Source organism: Rattus rattus, chromosome 4 (genome assembly GCF_011064425.1).
Source record: "Rattus rattus isolate New Zealand chromosome 4, Rrattus_CSIRO_v1, whole genome shotgun sequence".
In the NCBI taxonomy this organism is placed as follows: Eukaryota; Metazoa; Chordata; class Mammalia; order Rodentia; family Muridae; genus Rattus; species Rattus rattus.
The window spans coordinates 139273667-139297366 of NC_046157.1; the positions used below are offsets into that span (position 1 = coordinate 139273667).

The following is a 23700-nucleotide window of genomic DNA, read 5'->3' on the forward strand; positions in this document are numbered from 1 at the left end:
TTCCTGTGCTTGCCTCTCGCCATCAGATTATCTCTAGTGTTACTTTGTTCTGCTATTTCTGACAGTGGCTAAACTGTCCTATAGGCCTGTGTGTCAGGAGTGCTGTAGACCTGTTTTCCTCTCTTTCAGTCAGTTATGGGGACAGAGTGTTCTGCTTTCGGGCGTGTAGTTTTTCCTCTCTACAGGTCTTCAGCTGTTCCTGTGGACCTGTGTCTTGAGTTCACCAGGCAGGTCACTTGCAGCAGAAAAGTTGGTCTTACCTGTGGTCCCGAGGCTCAAGTTCGGCTCTCGGGGGTGCTGCCCACAGGCTCTCAGCAGTGGCAGCAACCAGGAAGATCTCGCCGCCCCTTCCGGGGAGTCTCCGTGCACCAGGGTTCTAGATGGATTTTGGTGTTTTCCTCTGGAATCAGTAATGTGTGTAGAGAGCAGTCTCTTCTGGTTTCGCAGGTGTGTCTGCCTCTCTGAAGGTTTAGCTCTCCCTCCCACGGGATTTGGGTGCAGAGAACTGTTTATCTGTTTGTCTGTTTCCTTCAGGTTCCGGCGGTGTCTCAGGCAGGGGTCCTGCCGCTCCTGGGCCCTCCCCCATAGGAACCCAGAGGCCTTGTACAGTTTCCTCTTGGGCCAGGGATGTGGGCAGGGGTGGGCAGTGTTGGTGGTCTCTTCTGCTCTGCAGCCTCAGGAGTGCCCTCCTGACCAGGCGGTGAGGTCTCTCTCCCACGGGGTCTGGGAGCAGAGAGCTGCTGCGGCCCGGGATCCCCGGGTGTGGGACTTCCAGTATGACAGTACTTCGGCCTATCTGACGTTTTTCTTCTCTTCACCAAGCCATCAGAAGTTTTCTGTAGCGCAGCAGGGCTCCCCAGCTCCTACTCCCTGAATCATCCTCCTCCCCTCCTTTCTCTCTCTCTTTCTGTCTCTCCTTTCTCTCTCTCTCTCTCTCTCTCTCTCTCTCTCTCTCTCTCTCTCTTTCGCTCGCTCTCTCTCTCCCTGTCAGTCTGCCGGGCTCTCGTGGAACATGCGGGGCCTGGCCCGACCAGCAAGAGAATGGGGCGGGAGGTGGCCAAGACTGGACTTCTTAAATGTGCATGTTCTATTGCTGTAGAAAGATACCATGACCACAGCAATGTAGGACCCGATCAGCTCTACGTCTGGGAGGTTCCACTCACAAAACCACAGAGACAGAGAGTGATGCAATCGAGCAAGAGGTTTAATGATCCAGTGCACTGGGGTGGCCCTGTAATCGGGACAGAGGTGACCCTGAATGACAAAAGCACACATTTTTTATACTTGTGGAGGACAGCCTTTGGCAACAGCATGAGTTGGTCCTTGATGACCATTCATCAATGGCAAGATATCTTTGGCACATTGGCCCTTACATTCATCAATGGCGAGATATCTTTGGCATGTGGATGGGGGACTGCTAAGGGCCCTTCCCTTTTCTTGGTTAGCTCATTCATGCATATGGAGGACTGCTAAGGGCAATTAGCTCATTTCCTGGAACAGGGTATTATCCTAAATTCTTTGGACAGTATGTTAAAGTCCCAGTCACCTAGTGTTTCCCTAAGGCTGCCTTTGTTCTTAAAGTTTGAATCTTACAGCAATACTTTAGTTGGGGCTTGCTTGCATTTCAGGGGTCTAGTCTGTTATCATCATGGTGGGAAGCATGGTGGCATGCAAGGAAGGAGCAGGAAGAGACCGTGAGCCACTGGACTGGCTTGAGCTTTTAAAATCTCAAAGCCGACCTGCCAGTGTTATACTTCCTCGAATAAAGCCACACCTACTCTAACAAGGCCATGCCTCCAATCATGACATACTCTATGAGTCTATGGGGGGCATTTTATTCAAACTACCACATTTCACTCCCTTGCTCCCATAAGTTTGTAGCTATATCTTAATGCAAAATAAATTTAGTCCAACATTAAAGCCTTCACAGTCTTTAACCATCTCAATCCGGTTTAAAATTATAAAATTTCAAGTCTCTTCAGAGATGCTTGTCAATCTCTTAGCTGTAACTTTTATAAACTCAAAATAGGAAAGCAGATAACATACTTCCAACATATAATGGCACAGAATATACATTAGCATTTCAAAAGGGTGGAAAGGGAACATAATGAGGTAATAATGGACTAAAGCAAGACCAAAACTCAGCTAGGCAAATGCTGAACTCTGCATCTCTATGTCTGATGTCAGAGAGCTCTTCAGATCTCCAGCTCCTTTTAGCTTTGTTGACTGCAACCCACATCTTTCTCCTGGGCTGGTTCCACTCCTTTGTTAGCAGCTTTCCTTGGCAAGTGTCCCATGAGTCTGGCCTCTCCAATGTCTTGGGCTTCCCAAGGCAATCCCGGCTTCACAGTTATAGTTTCATGTAATGGCCTTTCTAGGTCTCCATGCAGGGACATCCCTGATGTACCTGAGACCAGTGGCTTTCCTTACTTAGGAGGGAGATTCCATGTATCCTTGACTTTAAACTCAGAACCACGCAGCTGAAGCTGTTAAGTTCTGCTGCTTGCTGTGGAATTGGTTCCTTATGTCTACCAGATATGTTTTTGATGTTTTCCTTCACTGTATAAGCTTGGCTGCACTGGAACTTGCTCTGTAGACCAGGCTAGCCTTGAACTCTGAAATTTCCCTGCCTTGTCATCCCCAGTCCTGGGAGTAAAGGTGTGTTCCACCACACTCGGCTCTAAGTGTTTCCTTAATTCCTTTTTGTAAGTTGGAAGCTAAGCTGGGTGGGGCCACCACTCCCTTTACTCCATACAGCATCAGACTTTTCTTTGATCTGTTTACACGGCCTGGTGCTCTGTTTCTATTCCAACTGTACATTTTGTATTTTTCCTTGTTCACCTCTCTTATTCTCTTTATAAATCTATGTGACCATATCAATAACCAAAGACCGAGTCTATATAAGGCTATTTTGAGGTGTCATCTGCCAACACAATTTATCCAAAACTCTTTAATTTAGTCTCAGGCAGATTTTTTGCACAAGAGCAAAATGCAGCTGCATTCCTAGCCAAAATATCACAAGAACAGTCTCTAGACCACATACTAAAGTTCTTCTCCTTTGAAACCTCCTGAGTCAGGCCCCTACAGTTCAAATCACCCTCAGACACCACTGTCTTCCATGTTCCTACTAATATAGCCCATTAAGCCCCACTTAAAATTTTTAACTGTTTTTCTAATCCAAAGTCCCAAAGTACACATTTCTACAAACAAAAGCATGGTTACAGGCCTATACCAGCAATACCTCAGTTTTTGGTACCAATTTCTGCCTTAGTTAGAATTTCTATTGCTGTGAAGAAATACCATGACCATGGAAACTTTTTTTTTTAAAATATGACTCCAGTCAGTTCTGAGGCTGAAACAGATTTATTATTTTCCAATCTGCTTTAATACGACTTTAATTACATGCAGAATAATAAGATCAGTTCTGAGTGAAGGAACAAGCAAGGCAATAAACAAAATCCTGTACACACCTTTCTAGGGGCTAATCAGGATGGCCAAGACAACACACATGTTTCTGCTGGGCCTGTTCTGAGCTCTGCGTTGACTCAAATGTAAATGTTCTTAATCCAGGCCTATTTCCTGAGTCCAGGCCCAAAGTCAGATTTCTGCTTTGAGCTTATTTCTTTTGTCCTGATAATGTCAAATTCCCACCAACTGTCTAGAAGCAAGTGACTCCAAAAGGTTCTCTACATCTCCCCCTTATTTATTTCATAAACACAAGACTGAGCTTGTCTTAGGTCGTTATGACAAGAATGCCTTCCTCACACATCATGGAATATGCATTTTCAAAAGCAAAGCTATTATGTCTTAGGTTGGTAAGGCTCTGTACAGAATCTTATCTATCCTTGGCTTGCCAACCGGTTAAATTAATAACTCTGTATGGGGGTCCATTTTTAGTTTCAAGCCATGTATTTTGGTGGCCAACATATTGCTGTTGTTAAAGACAAGCTTTATCACAATGGGCAGGAAGCTTGAAGCTTGACCAAGATGAAAATACTGACCTCAGGCCACAAATAGTTTTATCAGCAATATCTGCAGCAAAGCTTAGTGGAACAGCATTCTTTAAATTAATAATCTCAGTATGCAAAATTAAAACATCCAGAGAGGTATTAGAATTGTGCCAAATACTCTGCCAGTGTCTTTGAACTTTTTCCCAATTATAGTGACTGTCATGTAAATTTTAGAAGTAATGCAAATCCGTTGGTATTTAGCATGACTCAAGATGGCTTACTCTTAAACTTTGAAACTCCTCTCCAATAATTTGAATAGTATCATAAAGAGCATCAATCCATTGTTCCAAATGCCTAAATCTTCTTGAATACTCAAAACATTAGAAATGTTTTTTGCTAAATGATTAACAAAAGTAGCTGTCTTAACTTCTTGTGTCAAAGCAATTGCAGAAGCAGTGGTGCTAGCTATTATCCCACTCACCTCTTGCTTCTGCTTAAAGCATGACTCACTCAAAATACCAGGGTCCTGTAATACTCACAAGCAGTAAAACAGAAGCTGGTTGATAGACCATCATAACAAACATGTCAGATTTCAATACATTAACAAAATTAGAAAGTGTATAATCAATACAACTTACATTAAATACTGTGTAATAAACAAAAGTAATTTTAACAAAACCAATTAATAAAAGATTAGGAGTTTTAACACATGCACTAACATTCCTTCAAAATCCAGATCCTGTATCAATTTTATCCACTGCAAATGTAACTTCATATAAGGCAGTGTCCCTGAAAATGTCCTAGATCAGTTTTCCAAATGAAGACTGTTATTTCCAATATTGGATTGATTTCTAGACCAGTCAATGATTGAATTAGAATAACTGGTCACATTAAAGGAAAGAGTCATTATAACTTCTCTTATTTGATTAATTTTTTTGAAGGCAGCTTCCACAGTCTCTATGTTCTCTGTCCCACAAGGTCTAAAAACTTGAAGCAAGGCAGCATGCTCAATCTGGGATATAGGCAAGCAAAAAGTGGGTCAGGAACATATGTCCAATATAGCTTTCCATTATCCTTGCCAGGGCACTCGGCAAGCTTAAAGTTAGCACCGTCTTTTGTCCCAGCATCAGCATGTCTCACCAATCACTCTGGCAGCTAGCACACTCCTGAAGCATCCTGAGGAAAGAACACAAACCTGTCCTTTTCCCCATAGTAATACCTGATCAGGATCATGCCATAGGCCCATTAAATGGATCCTTCCATTTCACCTAGGCATAAGTATACCTAGTTATAGGGTGCCATAGACACTCAGAGAGTTCCTTGGCATTCAAGTTTTAAAATTTAAAATAAGAAGAGCATTATTTAAATAATTGTGTGGTATATAAGGATATAATTCCCCCCTTTTATTTTATGAAGATACTGTTTTAAAGTTTCACAATACCTATTTTACAATTCCTTGTCCTTGAGGATTATAAAGAATTCCAGTAATATGGGTAATATTAATTGTTGACAGAACATCTCAAATGCTTGACTGCAATAGCCAGTTCCATTATCTGTTTTAGTCTGACTTGAAACACCAAGCATAGAAAAACAATGTAGGCAATGGCTAATTAACATTTTTAGTTACTTCTCCTGTTAAAGCAGCTTTTTTTTTTTTATATTTCCAGGAAATATAAAAGCATGTAGAGAGGAAAACTATCAATTTTGCCTAAAAAGTTTGCACATGCAATAGGCCAAATATCAGTATTCTGCAATAACTAATTTAATTGCTGTTTGGAATAAGGATATTTTATCAGGTTCTTAAGATATTATTTCCAAAATACTTTCATGATTCTATCCTACAATTCTGTATTAACACAGTAACAACTTCACAGTAGGGTGTTCAAAGTTTACTTGGAGAGGAAAAAAGATAAATCCACATTATTGCTCCCTTTTGCCAAAGGACTGCTGCGGGTGCATAGCAAGAATGCAAATAGCCAACAATTGATCATAGTCTATATAATGTATCTGTTATTGACTAATAGCTTCCTCCACTTTCTGCAGAGCTATTAGTCCCTCATCATTGACTGATTAATTGTTGAAGGGGATTAGGATTTGCATCCCCCTTAAGAATATCAAATAGAGGCTTAAGTCCTCTTGGGGTAAGGTCCTAGCCAATTAACATCTTCTAGAAGCTTCTAAAAATAATCTAAAGTAAGTAAACTATCTTTTCTTATTTGAATTTTCTGTGCCACAATTTGTTTAGGATAATAACTGATGTCCCAAATATTGAAAAAGATATTGCCTTTGAATCTTTTCGGGAGCAACAACTACTCCAAAAATTTAAAGCCCATTGTATAGAGCAAAGGCTTGTATTGTAGTTAAACTCTTTCAGAGGGATGCTAGTAAAGTATCTATATAATGGATAATATACACTGGAAGATTCAAAGTCCTAACTTCTTGTATTGAAACAGTGACAACATTTTTTACATAATGTGGGGCTATTAGCCATTTTTTCAAAACTTTTCAATGATATCATTTCATGGGCTCTCCAAAATTACAAGCAAGCTCTCTAAATGCAAACCCTTTACAACCACCAGGATGCAAAAAACAAAAAAAAACAAAAAAAAAAACAGTATAAAAACAATCCTCCAAATCCATAATAATTCTATATGCATTTCCTGAAATGGCAATTGGAGTAAGCAAACAGGCTGTAATGGTTTCACAAGTTCTACAGCCTCATCAACCCTTTGCAAATCCTGCAGCAATCTCCACCTGCTTGATTTTTTAATTAGTTACAAATATGTGTGAGTTAGAATCCTGAGCCTGTAATTGAACTGCAAACTGCAGCCAATGGAACACTGGCAGTTTAACCACAATCTTCAACTTTCCCTTGCAACACCAGAGCACAGACACATCTTTGAAAAGCAAAACTTAACCTCCAACAAACAATTCAGTCACTCCAAAATGACCAAGTGCGTCAGTCCCATGCTACAAAGTTTGACTGCCAATTCCTGCACATGAATGCTCGATGGTGCAGGCTCTAATTCCTCAACAAAGAGACACTGCCCTAAATCCTATCTTTTATAAATCTGGTTTCTAGGAGAATTACATCAAATATTCCCCAATTTAGAGGTATCTTTAGAGACCTGTTTCCCTGGGTTGGCTCATGCCACATGCTGTTGTCTGAATGACTCCAGCCCTGGGTTACCAGTTACCAATGTTACAAATTTTTAATCATAGCCAATAACTCATAAGCCAATAATCTATAGCCAAGACATGCAGAACATATTCATACTTTTAGAACCAGTTAAACAAAAGTGAAGTGGCTACACACGTCTTATATATTTAGACCAAACACAATTTTCTTCCATTTTCTGGCTGTAATTTCAAGAGAGGAGCACCTTGTCACCTGTTGAAGCCAATAAACACAATCACAGAGATGTTTTTCTAGGAAAAACAGCTAGCAGCTCCCTTACCATAGAAGTTGAGAAGCTGCTGGCCCCTTCAAGAGTGGCTTGTGCAGACAGTCAACCTCAGGCAAGGCTTCTCCAGCTGCACTAGACTCCTATCTCCGGGTGCAGGGCTCAAAAGGCCAATTGAGGTTTTTTTTTTTTTTTTTTTTTTTTTTATGAGTTAAAACTAAATTAAGGGGTGAACAACCAGCAGATAAAGTTTTAACCATTTTTCCTTTTGAACATGAAACATAGAACGTTCAAGCAATGAAACAAAAACAAAAACAAAAAAACCACAGACATAAACTGACAGACATGGGCAGATTGGTACACAATAGACAGAGCGAAGAGAACTAGATGATGTTCCACCACAGGGATCCAGATATCCTTCCTAAGGGACCCAGAAGCAGAAATAAGCATTTCTCCAGTAGGAGCCAGCAAGGAGGCAGGACCTTCTTCTCCTGACCTCCTTCTGTCTCTAGGAGAACTTTGAAAAAGCGCTCATTTTCCTTCTCTTTTACCAAAGCATCCCTGGAGAGTCTGGGAGGACTGCTTTTCACAAACCCATTTTCTCTTATGTCTAGGGTGTAAACTGTCTCTAGTCAGACTCCAAAGACTAAAAGCATCTATGAGAATTAGCTTTGCTTCTCTAGATTTTAGCATAACTCTAAAGAACACATACACAAAAGCACTTTACCATTACCTTGTCCCTTCTTACAAGGTTTATTTACCACAGGCCCAAATCTTCTTTACTTTCCTTCACACGTGCTTTCAGTTCCTACGGTATCCTTCTCTGTATCCCGCTTACTGGCGCTCCAACGTTGAGGCTCCATTTGATCAAGCCAGCTCAGTCAGTCAACAGGTTCTCCAGGGTAGGAGTGAGGATTAAAAAGTAAAACGACAATTAGACAACATTTAACTTAACTCCAGCCAGTTCCGAGGCTGAAGCCAGCCATGGCAACTCTTATACAGAAAAGACTTAACTGGGCCTGGCTTACAGTTCAGAGGTTTCATTCGTTATCACTGTGCTGAGAATCATAGTGGCACATGGACAAACGTGGTGCTGGAGAGAAGGCTGAGAGTTCTGCATCTGGATCCACAGGGAGCAGGAAGAGATAAGTCAGCCACTGGGCTTGGCTCGGGCTTCTAACACCTCAAAGCCCATCCTCTAGTGACACTTCCTCTAACAAGGTCACCCTCCAATAATACCAGTCCCTGTGATTCTATGGGAGCCGTTTCCATTCAAACAACATGTAATCACCAACCGTTTTGGTATTTTTCAAACTTTTGCGAAACGTTTCTCTTTTATTAGCTTTATCTCATACATATTCACTTATCTTTTGTAAAGGAAAGCAATACAAATTTAAAGCAACATTAAATGTCTCAGCAGTGGTATCTAACGTGGTTAATAAACACATTTCCATGCACATTCCTCTGAAAGACTAAAAACATTTTTCAGGGATAATATAGTCTCTCCAGAAGAACGTCATGGAGCAAGCTTGTCACTTGACATTCATATGCCCATGTATTCTCTGTCTCCCTTTCCTCCCCCCTCTTCTTTACACACCACATACACACACACACACACACCACATACACACCTACATGCACAAACATACATACACATACACACACCACATACAACACACATACACACACACCACACACACACATACACACACCACATACACACACATGCACAAACATACATACATACACACATGCACAAACATACACGTATATACACATACACACACATTGACATAGACATTCAAAATTTACACTTAATCTCTTAGATGATCTAGATGATATAGTGCTTTAAAATGATGAGAAGTTAACAAATCAGATGTTGAGGTGGCGTCATTCTGATTTACAAACAAGCAGCTATAAAAAGCCCTTCACCCAGTTTCTCTCAGTGGCACACGAAGGACGGTTTACTGTAGGTTATTTTAAAACAAGGTCAATGTGGAGACGAAAAAAATCTATGAGAGTTAGCCAACGATGATGAACATTTTCCTTTTAAATTACAACTCAGTTCCTCTTGTTGCAGGAATCTTTCTGGAATTAAGCACTGCACAGAAATGAGAGTGAAAGAGAGGAAATATCCCCAGGGGGCCAAAGACAGAATAACCCTGGAAAGGTTTTGATCCTGGGCCCAGTTAGTTATTCTCATTTTATATTAAAAAGCTAAAAGGTAGGGCAGATAAAGAAGCAATGCCTTACACATCTGACAGTCGTCAGGTGTTAGGAGCAATCACCTATGGTTTCAGCAATTTCTCTGGCTTTATTCTGTTGTAGGTAGCGAGAGCTTGTCAAATAGGCAGTGCAAACTGTTCTTTAAACCGCTAAAGAAAATCAACAAGGCAGTATCTAATAATTGATCTTTTATATCTTATCCTATGCTGTTCCCTCCTCTTCATCTTCTACATCTTATGGATTTATCTTAAAGAAATGGGTTGGTACTGCCATGTCATCTGAATTGCCTCTTGCTTGTACTTCCAGCCTGAATCCTTTTAAATACCCTTTTGGCGTTTTTCTCACACTATTCCTGCCTCCTTTTCAGTGTTAATCCTCTAGGACTTTGGAGGACGATTGTTGCCAATAAATATTTCATTCTGAAGAGTGACTAAGCTTTCCTGAACAATAGTTACACTCTACGTGATCTGAGCAGAGAGCTGTCCATGATGAGCTTCCGGATGCCTTACTGCAGAGGCATCAGTGGTCATGAACCCTGTCAGAGTCATTCCCAGAAGGACTGGTAAAAGTACACGAGTTCTCTTCTTTCTTGAATCCCATGGATGTGAGGGTTGCTGGACCTTGCTTGCTATGAGCACATCTAAGTTAGAGGTCAAGGATATTGTTTGTAAGTGTAATTACCACTGCAGCAGATCCAGTAGGTAGCGCTAGGAGCTACTGTTCTTTTAATTAGTTTAGTGTAGATGGTCCTGTGAACCAAACATGTCCCATTCCTTTTGCTGGTCAGGCTTTCATTATTTATTCCCACTCTAGGGTAAGTAACCTGGCTTGCACGTAAGCATATGCAGCAATCGTGACATAGGTAAAGTAGCACATGGCTGGCACTTACTAAAGCCAGCATTTTAAGACATGTCTTTTTTAGATGAAGGGCTTTATATGGTCAGTTCCCATAATATTTGTCCTTGTTTCCCTAAAGGTTCATGATGGCTTTAACTCCTTGTCACATTGTGGGAGATCCTTTCCAGAAACCTTTCATGGCAAAGTCTATGCATTACTAGTATTAAAATAATACTTAATATTATCAATATTAACCAATTATCAGTTATAACCAATATAACCATATTAACCAATGGGTTTCTCACAGTTCATAATTGTTCTTTTGTCATCTGGTCTCTCATCCATAGGCCATTACTAGAAAGGCCCATCTCTAAAAGGAGTCACAGTCTGTTTTATCAGCATGGGCAGTTCCATCACAGTATGATGAGGTCCAAGGGGTGATCAATGGGTGGACTTCCATAGGGTCAGAAGGTTATCAGGAGGCAGAACTGTATTGGAGCTGAGCTGTTGTCTTCATTCTGAGGTTGTTTTGAGACAGTAGGTTTTAGAGGTTAGTCCGGATCAGCTCCCACAGTTCACAGCAGCCTTGGTGTGGGTGTGGGGTTTATTCACATGTTGGCATCTACAACTTTAAGCTATTTTATGTGTAGCAGCAGTGAAGTTTTTCAAATTTCCTGGAATCCCACTGGGGAGGCATAACTCCAGTTCCAAAGACTTTCAGTCGGCTGAGAGGCCTGGGAGATGCAGACTCTCTGGAAAACTGGGGTCTTGGTGAAGGAGATTTCACTGGGGCCTCCAGAAATGTTTACAGAATCCTTTCGGAACAAGCACTCTGATGCCAATTGGAGTGGAAGAGAAAAAACGTCACTAGTGGATCAAAGCCAGGATAGATCCTGCAAGACCGATTCTGAGCCCAGTTTGTATTCTCATCTTATATTCTAAAGCCACAAGGTAGGGCAGGCAAGCAAGCAAGATTTTACAGTTGTGTATGTGGCAGTCAGTGGGTTGATGAGGAAACAACCCATTGTTTCAGCTGTTTCTCTCAGATAATTCTTTCCAGGTAGCAAGTGAAGTCATGCTTGGTAAATAGACTGCACGTGCAAGTGCTTTAAGTAAATTACTAAACTAATCAATATCCATTAATAAGGTCTTCTATACCTTATTTTAATCTACTTTAACAAGTAAGAGGAGTTGTCAGAACTTGGAAAATACAAGTATGAAAGAGTTTACTGATAAGAACACTTGAATGTTTCCTCTGACTGGGCTTGTTGTTCAATGTCAAACAAACATCATATTTAATACTTAGGATAAAACTAATACAGCATGGCAGCAAGGCAGAGAGATTTAAAGGTGAATAATCACCCATGGAATAATTTTCCATGAATATTTTATTTCTTTGGGCTTCTAGCCACAGCTGGAAATGATAACATGTTTTTCTTACAAGAAGCGAGGTGACTACAGGGTGCTATAATAGCATGGTCCAAAATTTCTAACAGTATTGTTTGTTACATTTCACTCTTGCAAGAAGGGAGAGAGGAAGTAAGGAAGGGAGACAAAGCGACTGAGATCTCGTAGAATTTTTTTCTTAAAGTGAGGGAAATACACGAAGAAATGAATTCATATTAAAACTCTATTTACATAGCTATGAGAGAAAGCTTCATTTAAGGGCAGGAGGGATCAAGAAAGGCTTAGAATACACAGGAGCCTGCAGCCATTTTTGTTTTAACTAAACATGATTTGCCAAAGAAAACTAGAGATTTTTCCATACTCATTTACTTGGAGAATGATGAGGACCAGACAATATGATGACCGGGCATCTATTTTCTGAAGACAGGACACCATGTCTTCAAACCACTTGACTCCTTTGCATTTCTCTTGTATATGGAGCTGTCACCATGCTCCCAGCAAGCCAGAAAATCCATATCAGTTGCCACATACCTGGTCATCTCATTAGATGAGCTGTGTCTTTGTGGAAAGTTAAGCTATAAATTTGTGCAGCGTGTATAAGTGACCACATCGTCACTGGTAAACATCAGTGCCTAGAGTTGCTGGTGCCCAATCTGCTATGAGTACATTTGCTAGTCATATGCTCTGCAGGATAAATTAAAAAGAGGATGTAATAATGTATATATGCACATATATATATATATCCATTACAGTTCAGACATTTTATTTAATTCCATAATTAATGAAGCAAGAGATGAAACATTTTACCTGGTTCAAAAGAGCCATATAGTTAAGTAATGCATGCTGGAATGAATATAAAAATGGATGCAAACTGCAAAACTTGTTAGTGTCTACAAAGCTACAGTCAGTGGCCTCTACAATCTGCTGCGTATAATTTGCATGCTTTACTGTGGGAGACAGATGACTATGCTGGTCCTTGGGATCCCTTGTTTTTGGTATCGTTTCTGTGGGCAAGATTTACGATGACTTTGTTAATCTTTCCTTGATTAGGTTACATTATATGACTAAGAAAGTGGACTAGTCACTCTTTGAATATTTTATAGAAACTCCGTCCTGGAAGCCTAAGAAGGTCTATAGTTTGAATATACAGGCAAGCCCATGGGGTCCAAGTGACTCTTAGCTGAGAGCCAAAAAGAGAAACCTACAAATTCAACGGAGATCTTTAGAAATCTGAATGAGTTTACAAGGGAACCTTAGGTCCAGCTGTGAATCCAGTCTTAGCTGAAACCTTGACTTCAGTCTTGAGATCCTGGAGGCAAAGAGCCAGCTATGTTGATGTGCACTTGTAGCACAGCATAGCAGTGGAGTAAATGGGCATCATTTAAGGCAGTAACTTTGTGGTACTTTGTTATACAACACACTGAAGATGAATCCAATTATGCTTTTACAGACCATCTTTTATCTCCACAGAACTGTAAAATAGATTAGTCATAGGCAAGAGGAGAAAACTTGAGAGACAGAACTAATAGGATATCAAATGGATTTCATTGCCTGGTGCAATTTTTCTCTGATCTGTATTAAACTGAATGGTGATAAAACTTTTGCATTTGTGGCCATTTTATGATCTATCGCTCTGATTTAATTTTACATTTGAACCTTGGTTTTGGTTCCCAGATACAAAGAAGTAGGAACGATCAAAGTTAGCTTGATTCTGAAAGCACTCTCCAGGGGGATTTACACTGCATCTTAAAAACAGAAAGTAATTTTCTTCTCAGAGAGATGTTAGACAAGAGTTTCAAGGCTGTGCAAGTGCAGTTAATGCAATTCCTGAATCTAACTAGATCATATCAAAATGCCTTAGGTGTTCACAGCATCATTTCCAGTCTTCTAGTCACAGGAACTCGAAGGCTCACTGCCCAACATTCGGAAGGAAAACAAGTACAGGCAGGTCCCGAGAGCTGAGAGTGTTAGTCAGGTCTGAGAGATCCGCTGCTTATCACAATGATATCTTGAGTGGACTGATACGGAATTCTAAGATTGAAGAAACTATAGTCAAGACAAGTTGGGGTTCAGAACAGTGAATGAAAAAAATCCCCACAGGCTATAGAGTGAGGGGCAGGTAGCTGAACAGTTCCAAGGGAATGTGATTCGGACACTACTGAGACACTAGGGAGGTAGAGAACTCCAGACATTTGAGCTGGACACCTCCATGAGAACCTGTGGGTACTCCAAGAAGCAGGCAATGATGGGAAATGTGCTGGTAGAAACGGTTACTCCCAGAAAGTCTTAAGATACTATAGCCTTACAGACTTATAGACCTCACTTATCTGTAAGACTGGATAAAGGAATCAGAATTCTGTAGGTGGCGAACACCAAGGATAGAATCTGAATCTTGTTCTCATTAGCTAGTGAGACCTTGGCTCACCCACACAGGTTGTTTTCAAGAAGAAAGATAATAAATAAATAATGCATTTAGAGGAGAGACTGGCAAGGACAGAAGGCAAAGTTGTTCAAGATTCTTGGTGTAAACTATTCATGAAGGCAGGGTGGGATGCTGAGAAATGAGGAAGAAGTGGGCCACATTTGGTCACTTCTTGGATCAGAAGTACAATTAAAACAAAAGTCACCCCAAATGGGAAGATGGTGTGCTTGGTATCCTGGCTACAGAAGGAATGGCTTAGTGGCTTTCAACATCCCATTTTCTGTTTCATTATCTGTAGGCCAGGAATCTGGGTGCTGGCCCTTGGCTTCTGGCTGTCACAAGTCTTCAACTAAACATCAGTCAGGGTTGTGGGCTCATGAGGAGGTTGGACTGAGGAGGCTACATCTGAGATCGTGTGACTACTGGTAGATTTGTGTGCTTATCGGCTGATGTACAGATACTACTGTTTCTCGCCACATGAGCAGAAATTTAGTAGAATAAATCACAGCATGGCAGCTTGTCTCACTATAGAAGGCTAGGAAGATGTCAGTTAGAGTCTTAGGCAACACCAACAGAAGCCACATTCTATCATCATTGTCCTAATCCACTAGAAGAAATTTCTTTATTCAGGGAAAGAACTGACAAGGGCATACTAACAGGAGGTGGGAATAGTTGGGGGCCACTTTAGACTAAACCCTGTCTGTACTGAACAGGGTTTCCTCAGAAGAATCAATAGGGCTGACAAGATGTGCAGAAGTGTACAGGTGGATAGATTTATGAGTAGATAGCTATTGATAGGTGAACAACACTTGCTCAACTCATTCTCATGGCTATAGAGGCAAAGAAGGCCTGTGGCAAGCCTTCAGCAAGCCACAGTTCCAGGCCTCTGTTTAAGTCCTAAGTCTTACAATTAAGGAAACAAATGGTGTAGCCCTCTGCCCCAGAAGGATACCCAATAGCTCAGCAGCCTACAGGTGCAAGTCCCAGATCCAAAGGCTGCAGAACTTGGAAGGTCGGAGACAGGTGAGCAGTGTTCCAGATGCAGAAGAGGAAAAGCACACAGATCTTTCTTCTGCCTTCTGACTCTGTTCTCTTGGTGCATTTCAGCTACCTTCCCCTCATCCACCTTTGCCCCCCCCTAGCCTGTAGTCTTTGATCCACTGTTCCCAGTCCTTGTCACGTGCCTTTCCTACAGTTCCTTCAGTCTTAGGATTCCACATTAGTACATTTCTTTCAAGACAGCAACACTGATCAGACTGCCTGTACTTGTCCTGAATACTTAGTGAGCCCCAGGTTAGTGAGAGCTGACTGATCTATACTGAGCCCTGCTACTCATCTACCCATCTCCTGTGGAGGTGCCTTCACAGACACACCAAAAAGAATGCTTACTATTCTTAGGAAACTGACACCTAAAACTAAACATCACCATCACATTGGAAAACCCAGGACTGCTTCACATGTACAAGAGCATTAGGGTGAGACCAGGGCAAGGCAGAGGTGGTTCATGCCTTTAGTTGCAGCATTGAGGCAAAGGCAGAGGCAGAGGCAGAGGCAGAGGCAAGATCCCTGTGAGTTTGAGGTGAGGTTCAGGCCAGCTAGAGATACAAGATGAGACCCTTTCTCAAAATCAAGATAGATAGATGATAGATAGATAGATAGATAGATAGATGATTGATAGATAGATAAATAGATAGATAGATAGATAGATAGATAGATAGATAGATAGATAGATAGAATTAAATACAACTATGGGTAGTTTGACATGAATTATTTGACAGCAAATATTCAGAACAAAAGGAAGAACTGACAACACATTAGCTCATAAGGAAGGGCTGACCACATTGTCTCATAAGGAATTGTGAAGTATCTCCAAGAGTAGTTAAAATTAAGTTAAAATTTAAAATTTCATATATAGGTGCCATATTTACATCATTCTCCCCTTCTCTGTCTTGTGCTCCTCCTACTCCATTTCAAATTCAGAGAGAAAACGCTTTTCCTTAATTGTTATCATTAATTATCATTAATATTTCTTAATCCTTTTGCACATAGAGAAATAAATATATAAACATAACCTGCTGAATGTGGTTGCTATTGCTCACGTGTATATGTTTTTAGGGTTGTCCACTTGGTATTGGGTAACATTAAAGGGCTCTTCCCTGGGGAAGACTGATTCGCCCTCTCAGCAGCCATTAGTTGCCTGTAGCTCTTCATCCAGGGATGGGGTCTCATGGGATTTCTCCCCATCCATGTTGGGATGTCAACTGGCCTTGTACCTGTTCAGGTCTTATTTAGGCAGCCATATTGCTGAGGCTTTATGGGTGTGGCTTCCCTTCTTTATGGGGAAAGCACAGTCTTGCAGCAGACTTCCTGGTCTTCTGGTTCTTACAGTGTTCTGTTCCTCTTCCCTAGTGTTCCCTTGAGCCTCAGGTGTGGAAGGGAGGAAATGCTTTATAAAGTCTCAAACATAGAAGTTAAAGGTGACTTAGGACAGTGACAAAGGCCACTCAGTGGCTTTATAAAAACAGCATCTTATCATCAAGAAGAGGAGACATGTGATTAGAGAGACTTAGGGGGTACTGCTGACGGGGAGTGAGAATCAATGGCCTGACTTACTATACAATGACAAGAAGCAGCACTGGGGAGATATGGCTCAGTGGGGAGGAACTCTGCAAGCATGAGTTCCCAAGCCTGAATCCCAGCACTTGTGTAGAGTTGGGCATAGCTGCACATAGCGGTAACCACAACAGTAGGGAGTAGACACAGGCAGATGATGAGGGCTCGCTGGTTAGCCAGCTCTGCTTTACTGGTGAGCTTCAGGGTCAGTGAGAGACTCTGTCTCAATAAACAAGGTAGAAAGAAATAGAGGAAGACACTAAATATCCTACTTGGGCTTCTGCATGTTAGTGTCAGGGCCTATGCACCTGCCTACTCATATGCATGTATTACATAGACCATACATACATACATACACACTACACACACATGCACACACACACACATACACATGCACACACATACATGTACAGGTGATGTGGCTATAATCACTCATAGTCACAAGTTACATATGCTCCCCAAACAATCACTACAAAAACATAGTCTTCAAAAGGAGATTAAAATCATTACACAAAGGGAAACATGATTACACAACATGATTACTAATTATACATTCTTCTTTTGAAACCCACACCTAACTAAACATTTCCAATCTTTTCACAAATTCATCCTAGCCTCAAGTCAATAATTCTTTTGTCATTGATTGACAAAGTCTAAGCAAGCCAAGTCTATTGTAACTAAATTTCTCCTAGGCTGGCTTATGACAGTTTGTATTTACCAAGATTCAAAGCACTTATTTTGTGTTTTATTTTTGAAACCCTATTCAGATAATCTGGCCAATCATTTGTTCTCTATTCTCATTCTCACAATAGGATCATTTACTCTGTTCATAACTCTGCCTTTTCATGGTGCACACAGAAAACTGTGGCCATAGCCTTAAATAACAAGATCAAGGGATTCAGAAGGAATGTTTTCTTCGGTCATTAACCTGTCTTAAACCTGTTTTCCTGTCTACAGGTACAACTATGTGGTTGTACTACATGAAAGTTCACTGTGTTCCTTTTCTGGCCTGTGCAGCCTTCGCTACTCTCCAAAGGGGGGTACCTTCTACTCTTAGTTCTGTCCTTGTTATGTTTTCCTGGCAAAACCACCTACACCATTTCCTTAACCTTTCTTATCAATTACCCTAACTTCCTAACACTATTTAAATTAAATCAGAAATTCTGTAAAATCACTAATTCATATAATCAGTATTATCTATGAAAGTTCATCTTTATATTGATTTGCAGAAAAATTGCCCAAGAGAGTGGGAGGTCTCCCATGAAACAATCATACCAGACTACAGGCTGTTGAGGTCTCCCCATGCCCATTCACACCGTGTTATATATAGAAGGAATATATCAATGAAAAACATGAGAAGGCATAGCGGCAGTAAGAAGCAATCCAAGGATGAACGTGGTACATCCATCAAAGCTGTGCAAAATGATGGACCATCTCCAGGAAGCTCATTTGCCCATTGCAGCAACTTCCTACACATACACACCTCCCACACCATACACACACACACACACACACACACACACACACACACACACACACACACACACACACAGCCCAACCAATCCATAGAAAACAGCCTTGAAAGTGGAGGACAGAGAATAGACAGCCTAGCAGCAGCAGAGGAGTCCATTCCTCCGAGTATCACTAATGTTCATTTCTCCAGTAAATGCTTCTCCTGAAGGCTTCTGAGTCAGTTAATAGAAGACCTTGTGTTCTCTTCCAGGAAACTGGCTAAGTCAACGCTGGTCCTGGTGCTGGTGTTTGGTGTGCATTACATCGTGTTCATCTGCCAGCCGCACTCCTTCTCGGGGCTCTGGTGGGAGATCCGCATGCACTGCGAGCTCTTCTTCAACTCCTTCCAGGTGACCAGCAGCACCTCTGGCTTGGGGCTTCTGATTACATTTTGCTCATGTCCTTGACCCCTTTCTCTGCCCTTCTCTTTGACTTCGTGTACTTGTATTCTAAGGCCAGAAGAGAACACTATTTTCTGGCTCTTATTACGTTCCTTCCTGGGGTTAGATTAATTCTCTGACCTCAGAGAGAACCAGTATGAAGCTGTTTGACAGAGGGACAAGCCTGGGTAGCAAGATAAGAATGTACATTGTTGGAAAACACTGCTGGAGAGCAGAGTCAGTCATTCTGGTGTGTGTATAGAAAAATAAATGAAATTAAAAGAAAACAAAGGCAGGAAAAAGGGCGACAGGAAAGTAAGGTAAACAGAGGAAGAGGTTGACACCACCCACTTCAATTCAATATGAAGAGGATGACTGTAACCTTGCAGGTGGACCAGTCTTCATGCCTCCTTCCCCCAACATTGATTCTAGTGACATATTTATTCCAGAGGGAATAACAGAGTTTGAGACATATATTAGTGACTGTGGCCTGAGAGCAGGGATTGAAATTACCCTCATGGATGTGATTATGTGAGTATTTCATAGTCAAACAATGGAAGCCATAAAGCACATCAAATATGTTGGTGGAGACATCAGCTAGGTGAGTTATGACAAAGATCGAACCTTTCCACTATGGATTTCAGATGAAACCTGATGGTATTCTTAGCTCTTAGTCCATAGGAGCTAGGGGCTTGCTTAGTCAATACATTCTGAAGGTTAAAATGATGTAGGTCTGCTACAAGGTGGGCAATAAATGATTCTTCAGGGAGCTGAAGATAGCCTAAGATGCTCTGGGCTCTTAATCAGCAACATTCCAACTCTCCAAAGCCACAAGGTTCTAATAAGGCTGCAGAATCCATAACACAGGGAACATCAGTTCCCCACAGCACGAACAACTGAAACTTTTCCATTTGATTTCACTTGCCAAAAACTCCAAGGTTTCCTGGTGCACCCAGTATCAAGTGTGTGTTGTTTTCTGCCATGCATAGTCCTGCAAGGGCTGGAGCCTGGCAACATCACTGGATCTCCCACTGAACTCACGGGGCATGGCTTCAGCACTTGTGCTCGGAGTGGGGTGTCACGCTCTGCTTTTTGTCTCTGAATGCCACCCCCATTTTCCCCATCTTCCTCATCTTCCTCCAGTTGACATCTTGTTCTTGTCACTCTGATCAGCTTAAATGCCGCCACAGAGAAGTCTCGACTGTGTTTCTGATGTGATGCACCTGCCCATTGTTCCCTCTATCACCAACTTTACCTGCAAGACCCTCATCACCTTGTGTCTCTCGTGTGCTCGTTGCTTATATTCTATCCTGGTCTCATCCCTTCTGGAACTGTCTTGTTTATATTCCCACCCTATCATGCTGAACCAGTCACTCTTAGCACAGTGTTTACGCTCGATGGATATTTCACAGTCAAGGAAAAGGTTCTTTGTGCTTTACCATGTAGTACTCTATGTTGGTAGCTTCTAGCGGTTATAAACCTAGCTAACCAGACAGGGGACGAGTTCTCTGTGGTCTTTGAGCAGCAATATACACAAAACCGCATACTAAGGATTGGTTCTTTGTACATTTCTGATTAGCTTACTCAGTTACTTGTTTGGCTTGACTGAAACCAAGGGAAGCTCACAAATAAATGTAATAGAAATACAAACATTGGGAAACACCAGGAGAAAATGATTCGTGTATTTTTTTTGGGGGGAGGAAATTATCAAAAGCCAGCGGATGAATTTTGACACAATTCTTGTGTCTTTTCCTGCTATGGGTTTCATGAATTGCTGCCCAGCTCACATCCTCTTTTTCTCCCCAGGGATTCTTTGTGTCTATTGTCTATTGCTACTGCAATGGAGAGGTAAGTGTGAAGATGCCAGGGGCCGCTGAATTGGGAGAAGCTCTCGATTAATATTCATTCTAACCCATTTTGTGCCTTTATGACAGAACACAAGAAACGTAGTGATTTATAAAGAGGAGTGGTCTGTTCCTTACAGTTCTGAAAGTAGGGCTGTCTAATGTCAAGGAGGCCATATGTGACCAGGGCCTTCTTGTTACATCATCCTGTGCCGGAAGGCAGAGGCAAGAGCTCATATCCCTCAGAGCAAGAGACCAAACCCATAACCCTGAGCCCTTTTCCAATGGGTAGGGCACTTGTTATTCTAGTTAATTCTAAATCAATTCTGCTTAATGTTAAAATCTTTGGCTCTCACCAAGTTCTATAAATCATCAATAACATTCCTAGGATGAATCAAAATGAAAACAAGTTAAATTGAATCAAGGTAGGTAAGTTTTGCACTACAAGCTGAGGATGGGGTCATCTTAATCCATTTGGAAGTCTCCAGAGAGAAGGAACTGCACATTACATCATCATGTGGATGATACTCATGCCCCTGGGGCTCTCAGTGTCCTGCTGTTTCAGGGTTTCTCTTTTTGCTCAAGTCCCAGGAGGATACGGTCACTTGTTACTGCAGCGGATCTCCAGATGCTTTCAAGCACATTGGATTCTGGGGGGTGTTGGTCCCTGCATAAGGAGCTTGAGTGTCAACTTAGCAATGGCCTGACTTACTGCTATGTTGTTTTTACCTTAATTTGCTGCAGGCTAAGCGCGTTGGTGGTTTATTTATTTATCTAGTTATCATTTGTTTATACCTTCAGGTGACACCAACTTACAAGCTTTTGCTTCCCCTGGGTCTTTGCTTCCCCGTGCTGCTCTCAGGGAAGCCAGTCCATAGGACACGTTGGTAGCAGGCACGAAGTCCAGATCCGCATTTAGTCAGACTGTGGTTGCAGGGCTTGTTTCTCTCTCTCTCATCCTTCCTTGTTGTTTTCCCCCGTGCTGATCGCTCATGCAGGTTGATAGCATCTTAGGGCAGTTTCCTTCCAACCCGAGTACCCTCCTTAATATCCCTCCGCCTTGGGTGGTGTCAGAGTTTATCCAGTACCTACTGAGAGTTGAGGCAAAGAGCTGATCTGTGTTCTCATCCAGGCAGAGAGAAATTTAAAGGGAGAATGTGGGAGGCTGGTGTTTGGGGGCTCAGAGTCAGACACCGAAAAGCAAAAGCTGTTTGGGGTTCAGGGGTCATGGTTAGCTGGCTGTGTCAGCTCAATTAAGGCTCCACCCTCATACAGAGACAGGAATGCAGAAGCTCCCGCTTCTTGATGGTCATAGAACACACACACACACACACACACACACACACACACACACACACACACACACACACAGACACACACAGAGAGACAGAGACAGACACAGAGAAGACACACACAGAGAAACAGAGAGTTAATTCTGAGTATCTGAGGAGAATTTGTGGGTCCTTTGCAGTAGGTGGGGGATTTTATCAGGTATGCTTGTGAGAACCAACTGTAGAATTTCTCTGCAGCTTTAAGCTTTCTCAGACAAAAGCTTTTAGGAGGAGTGAAGTTATCCCCAGGTCATGTAGCCAGACTTCGTGTTGCTGGTAGCTCTCTGAAGCTTTGGCCTCTTCAGGGCAAGGTTTAGATGGTAGCGCCACGGGCAGAATCCTGTGCTTCCTGCTGCCACTGTTTATCTCTTATTTCTCCTCAAACCCACAATTCTTTCTTCCTTTTGATAAGATAGTTATTTGTATCAGTGGCACTTCAGCTCTCGTTTAAATACTAAAAATAACATTAATTGGGAAGGGCTTTGAGGTGTATGGAATGCACAAATCTGTAGAGTCCCTGGCACCGAAGAGGACCCCAACCAGTGGCTACCATCACTGAAATCTAAGCAAAGTTCTTCATGACACGGGTGAGGGGCTCCCTTTTGGTTTCTGATGGGATTTGTGTTTCTTGTGCTGTAGGTGCAGGCTGAGGTGAAGAAGACCTGGACTCGATGGAATCTGTCCATCGACTGGGAAAAGGCGCCGCCTTGTGGCGGTCACAGGTACGGCTCGGTGCTCACCACTGTCACACACAGCACCAGCAGCCAGTCACAGATGGGGCCAAGCACGCGCCTGGTGCTCATCTCTAGCAAACCCGCCAAGACTGCCTGCAGACAGATCGACAGTCATGTGACTCTACCTGGCTACGTCTGGAGTAGTTCTGAGCAGGACTGTCAACCACAATCTACCCCGGAGGAGACTAAAAAAGGTCATGGGCGACAGGGAGATGATAGTCCAGTGGGGGAGTCTTCCAGGCCAGTAGCATTCACCATAGACACGGAAGGATGCAAGGGAGAATCCCGCCCTATCTGAATCACCATTTGCAGCTCTTGTGGATTGGCGGATCTGGCTGTGTGGGAGGACCTAAGTTGGAAGACTGGAATTCTGAAATAAGGCGTCGCTTAAACATTTCCAGTTTCTATGAGTGGGTTTTTTTTTTTTTATATAATACTTTCTCTGTGGTTATTATTATTTTGCTTTTATTGGATAAGAAAGGTTTCAAACGCCTGGCTCTACCTTTTTTTCCCCTCATAAATGTCACCCCGAATATGATGAGGATATTTAGTTTGCATCATTTTCCTTTCAAGAAATCACTAACCTTTATGTTTCGCATTTTAATGACCTTCTGCTATCACATTCATTTTGTCTATGTACTGGAACAATCTAAGAAAGTACATTGGAAAACTAAAATTCTAAGACCAACTACATTGGAAAATCAATTGGACATTAATAAAGCAATGCATTTCTGACAATTATGATTGATTCTAGGAGCAAAGAAAACCATCCCATTCTGCTTTTGAATGTTTCCTTGTGTGACGAGTCAAACATGCTCTTTGCTCTTTCTTGTAAACCATGACAAGTCAAGAGTTTTCCCAGTCAGGGACCATGTATTAGAAAGCTGATGCTGTATGGCCTCATTTACACTGATGCTAACCCACAGGGCATCTTGTCTTTTACTTTGTTTTCTTCTTGTTTGCTGTGTTGCAGATGGTGTGCCGGTTACATTAAAAGTTAGTTTTAAAGATACATGTTTGGTCTTAAGAAAACCTTCTAC

The 23700-nt window shown here is 41.8% G+C and overlaps 1 protein-coding gene across 1 annotated transcript in view; it reads left to right on the plus strand.

Moving 5' to 3' along the window:
* The window catches only part of Pth2r (parathyroid hormone 2 receptor), a 98214-nt gene extending 74719 nt beyond the window's left edge, over window positions 1-23495 (plus strand). Inside the window, exons 11-13 of the mRNA XM_032901262.1 lie at window positions 18583-18721; window positions 20558-20599; window positions 22566-23495. Of these exons, the coding sequence (XP_032757153.1) occupies window positions 18583-18721; window positions 20558-20599; window positions 22566-22958 (574 nt within the window). The 3' untranslated portion in view covers window positions 22959-23495. The remainder of the gene's footprint in view (window positions 1-18582; window positions 18722-20557; window positions 20600-22565) is intronic.
* The last annotated feature ends 205 nt before the right edge of the window (window positions 23496-23700 follow it).